The sequence below is a fragment of the Ammospiza nelsoni genome, chromosome 26 (assembly GCF_027579445.1).
Source record: "Ammospiza nelsoni isolate bAmmNel1 chromosome 26, bAmmNel1.pri, whole genome shotgun sequence".
Taxonomy (NCBI): Eukaryota; Metazoa; Chordata; class Aves; order Passeriformes; family Passerellidae; genus Ammospiza; species Ammospiza nelsoni.
Genome location: NC_080658.1, coordinates 2,345,821 through 2,350,724, shown reverse-complemented (window position 1 = coordinate 2,350,724; position 4,904 = coordinate 2,345,821). Strand labels below are relative to the sequence as shown.

Sequence of the window (4,904 nt, the reverse complement as noted above, 5' to 3'; positions counted from 1 at the left end):
GCCGCGCTGCGCGGGGCGCGGCCGCTCCGGCCCGGGGCGCGGGGCCGCTCCGCCGCCGGGGGCTGCACAGGCAGGTGAGTCCGCAACGGGACCTCCGGTGGGGCGGGAGGCGGGGAGGGGAGGGCCGGCAGCGCCGCGCAGATCGGAGCTTTCCCCGGGGAAGCACCGGGGCTTCCCTCGCCTGCGACGCCCCCGCTGTCAAGCGGGGCCGGGGGGATTCCCGGGCATCCCCGGGCTCACGGAGAATCCTGGCGTCCGCATTGCCCCCGGCTCCTCAACAGCATCTCCTGGCGCTGGTTCGCGCTGGAGATCCCTCGCCCTGTTGCGGGCTGGGAAACCCGCGCTGGGGCAAGGGCTGGCTCGTTGTCGTCGCTGCCGTTTCTGGTCCGCGTCCCACCCGCAGGGGAGTCCCGGTTCCGTGGATGAAGCAGCCCCCTCCCGGGACACCGGGTCCCGGCTCATGCCGGTGGTTTCCCGGGCAGCGGGTACCCCGGGGCTGTGTTTGTCCCAGGTTACCTCTGTCACACCCGGGGGGCTGGTGCAGTGGGCTCCGGGGTCCCGGTGCCCTTGGTGTGCCCTGAGCTTTGCTTCCCTCTCAGACCCTCCTGGATCGCGGGGCTCCGGCAGCGCAGGCTGAGCTGTGCACAGGTGTGACCTTGGGGTGTGTCGGCGTGGCAGGGCTGTGTGACAGTGCCCAGCACCCGGCTGCTCTCCTACCTGTGCTTGGGGACCACCCTCTGGTGGCCGCCTCTGCAGCACACCGAGGAGCCCCGCTCAGCACCCCGAGGCGGCTTTGCCGGTATTGGGGTGCTCCGGGGAGCAGAGGGGCCAGAGGCAGCTTCGCTGGTGGAATAGCGGGGCTCCCGCAGCTGCACTGAGCTCTGCCCGGCCGGCTGACACAGGTGCCTGTTGGCGCCAGTGGCTTCGATTTTGGGAAGCTGGGAGAGCACCTGGATCCTGCCCCCAGGGCTGCTCTGCCACGGCCGGCACAGGGACGGGCTGGGACCCCTGGACGTGCTGGGAGCCAGGGCTGGGAGAGCCGGGCAGCGCTCGGAGCGCTCAGACACGGCCCTTATCTGCTGCCACCACCCTGGGAACTCGTTGCACGCTCAGCTCCAGTGAATTTCCTTTTTCTGTTTTTGTTTCTTTCCTGCTGACGCTTTTCCCCTCCGGAATCAAGGGCTGGATGGGGCCCATGGTTACGGGGTGGTGTAAGCAGCCCGACTCCACGGTGGGGTGGCAGCGGGCAGAGCACAGCAGCACCCACCTGTGCCGGTCCCCTCGGAAGGAGAAAACCCGCGTGTGCCCCGGGCGCTCCCGGGAGCAGGAACCTGCTGAGCCGCTGCCTGCACTTGTTTTCCGTGGCATTCCCCGGGGGCCGCCTGCAGCGGCCGCTCGCCCGGAGCCGGGGCTCGCTCTGGTGCGTCCTCCGGCCGCCGCAGGATGCATCGGCCTCCTGCGAGCAGCGATCGCGGCGCCGTGACCTTGGCAGGGCTGGAGCTCACCCCGCCTCTGGCTCAGCCCGAGCGCCTCCGGTTGTTAGAGCCCAGCTGCCGGCGCAGGAGACGTGCCCAGCCCCTGGGGCCTGATCCTGCCACGCAGGAGCCTAGAGCGAGGTGATGGCCGGGCATGGGGGAAAGTGTGAGCCATGACAGCTGTCCTGGTCGCCATTCTTGTCCCTGCTTCATGGCCAGGGTCAGATGTGGTGTCCACAGCCAGCTCAGTGACAGTTCTGCCCCTGTCTAAGCCTGACACTGTCCCCTTGTTGTCCCTGTCTCAGATGTGCCAAGTCCAGCTGAAGCACTGTGGGTGTGAGGAAGGCAGTGCAGCACCATGACTGCGGCACAAGGGGTTCTCCTCCGCCCCATCACCATGGGACTGCTTCTGCAGAGCCTCTTCCTCCTCTTCCTCCTCCTTCTGGGCTCCTGCCTCCACCCAGCCGCTGCCTTCCCCAAGGGCTGTTACCCCTCAGAAGAGGAGGGGCTGAAGATCTTTCGCTGCAGCAACGCTCAGCTGACCGAGGTCCCCAGGGACATCCCCAACGACACCAACAAACTCTACCTGGACTTCAACCAAATTCCCTTCCTGCCTCGCGATGCCTTCCGGGACCTGCCGCTCCTGCTGGAGCTGGATCTGTCCCACAATGCCATCGCCAGAATTGAGACTGGGGCTTTCCAGGGCCTGGCAGAGCACCTGCACTCTCTGGACTTGTCTTCCAACAGGCTGGTGTCGGTCAGCAAAGACACTTTTAGCAACCTGAAAGCCAAGGTGAACCTGTCCCACAACCCCTGGCTGTGTGACTGCCGGCTGCAGGAGCTGATCCGTGCTGTGGAACTGGTGGCTGAATCCTCGGGGAGCATCGTGTGCGACTCCTCCACACAGGAGGAGCACGTGGGCAAAGCTTTCCTGCAGGTCATTGCAGACACAGATCTCTGTAACGTGTACAAGAAGACCACGGACATCGCCATGCTGGTCACCATGTTCGGCTGGTTCGCCATGGTGATTTCCTACCTGGTTTATTACGTCAGGCAGAACCAGGAGGACGCCCGGCGGCACCTGGAGTATCTCAAGTCACTGCCCAGCAAACAGCGGCGGTCGGAGGAGTCGTCCACCATCAGCACTGTGGTGTGAGCACAGCATCCTGCAGGACATGGGGACGTGTGGAGCTGGGCACCAGCCACTGGCATTGCACAGAGATACTCCTGGGTTTGTTCTGTTCTCCTCCTGGAAGCAGCAGCCACGGCTGATGAGTCCCTGGCTCTGTGGCTGAGGTCAGGGATAGGTATCAGATGTGAGCATGGAGGATCTGCAGCATCCTCCCAAGTTATGGAGGACTGGAGCAACCCAGAGCATCCCCCTGGCATGTGGCCATTGCTCTGACTGACTTGGACATTTGGACTTCATCTAAAACATTTTATATTTCCTTTGCAGAGATCCCTTGGGGCATTATGAAATCGGTGTTTTCATCTCTCCCCGGTTCCCCCTTGGCTGCCCAAGAGATGGTACAGCAGCCCAGGGCAGCCTGGGCCTGGATCCCTGCTGGGAGGGCACTGGGGAGGAGCAGTATGGGTGCAAGGCCAGTGTCCTGCCAGGTCACTGGCCCTGGAGGGTCAGCGGGACCAAGAGGTGGGGCAGGGGGTGGGGGCACACCGGTTGGTGCCGCCCCATCTTCCGTTTCATCTCCCTGCCCCTTTCCGGGCACTCAGGCCAGGTGGGGCAAGGGGCGTGGGTGTCACCACTCGGACATGGAGTCACTAATGGACAAACCCAGGACCTTTCCCCTTGGAGTGTGGGGAACAAGAACCAAACGGGGAATGAGCTCCTTTGGGGCTGCCAGGGATGTGGGTGCTGATGGAGGGGCAGCTGGGGGTCCTGGCAGTGGCTCCAGCCCTGCCGAGACATTTGGGGAGTGGGGGTCCCCTCGGTGCTCTTGGGGGCCATGAGGGAGGGTGCTGGCAGCATCCTTGGCCATCTGCTGGTATCCCTGCCAGAGGGGAGCTCCCACCTCACAAGCTGCTGACCGGTCACTGTGATGGGAAGCAGGATGGAGGGAGCTGCCATGGCTCCTCTGTCCTCTCCCCACCCCTGCACTGCTGTCAGGAGCCTGAATCTCCCCTAAAATATCCCAAAGTCCCTTCTTGACACTTCCAGTATTGGGCTGCAGGTTCCTGGTGGCAGTGGTGGAGGCGATGCTGAGCACAGGGCTGGCACAGGCAGGGGTCAGTGCCCACTTTGGGCATGCAGGGCCCAAATGGCAACTCAGAGCAAAACCAGAGCAACCCCAGACTCTTCCACCTGCCTGTCTGGCCTCTGGGACATCTAGTTTTGCTGGTTTTGGCCTTTTTTTAAACCAACCAATGCTAAATTGCCTTAACTCACCAAGAGCACCAACCAAAGCTGCTGGAAGCTCCTCTGTAGCGGGCCAGAGCTGCCTTGTGGGCAGGCCCAGCCTCAGCCCCTGGTGTGGGCAGCTCCAGCCCTGCCTGTGCCACCCTCATGCCCCGGTGCTGGTGGGAGCAGGAGCAGGGCCCACGCCCTTCCACAAGTGCCTGATTCCAGCACAGAGCAGGAGCTCTGCAACGCACAAACACCTCAGCCCCAGCTCCCATCGGGCGTCCCCGCAGCCCCACGGCAGCTCCTCCCCTCTCTGCAACCGGCTGAGGAGAAAAGGGGCTGGGGGGGACCCCACTGAACCCCCCCAGGCTGCTCCCCCCAGGCCACCGCTTGTGCCGGGGCCACCCGACCCATCTGTGTTTGGGTTAAGGGACATTTTAGTTCTTTATACGACAATAAAGTTGGCTTTTACTTTGGAGCCGGTGGCCGGCGTGTGCTGCTGTGTGTGTCTGTGGGTCACCGGGCCCTGGTGACGTTGTGTGGCAGCAAAGGAAGGACGGAGGTGCCCGCGACAGGCGGTGGCGGTGGCAGAAACAGGACACCCGTCCCTCCGGTAACCCTGCCCCAGCCTTCAATAATGAACAGCCGGGCTCGGCTCAGGTCGCTGGCACGGTGCCGGTCCCCGCGGCACCCAGGACACCGTGGGGCGCTTTCCCAGGGCTCTGCTCCGCTGCCTGCCCTGCCGTGCCCATCGCGGGGTACCCGGGCAGGGAGGGACAAGCCCTTCCAACCCCACGGTCCCCACAAGAGGCCTCTCCGGTCACAGCTCCGTCCCCGTTTGCCGGCGCCTCTCCCCGCGCGATCCGTGCTGGAGTCTTGCGCCATGGAAGGTGAAAGCCGGGCTCTAACGCAGAGTGACAGCTCCCGCTCGTGGGACATTAACCTTGTTTGTCACTCGGCTGTCTCCAGACGCAGACCCCGGGCTCTGGAGCAGATGGCTGCTGTCCCCGCTCCGGTCACTCTCTGGGGATGCTCCTCCCGCGGCTCCCGGAGCAGCTGGGGAGGGCTGG

At 64.3% G+C, this 4,904-nt stretch overlaps 1 protein-coding gene across 1 annotated transcript; it reads left to right on the top strand.

The window, feature by feature from the left end:
* Positions 1-4,312, top strand: LRRC3C (leucine rich repeat containing 3C). Its single transcript, XM_059489380.1, has 2 exons — positions 1-74; positions 1,781-4,312. The coding sequence occupies exon 2, from the start codon at positions 1,834-1,836 to the stop codon at positions 2,629-2,631; it is 798 nt and encodes a 265-aa protein (XP_059345363.1). The 5' UTR covers positions 1-74; positions 1,781-1,833; the 3' UTR covers positions 2,632-4,312.
* Positions 4,313-4,904: the final 592 nt, after the last annotated feature.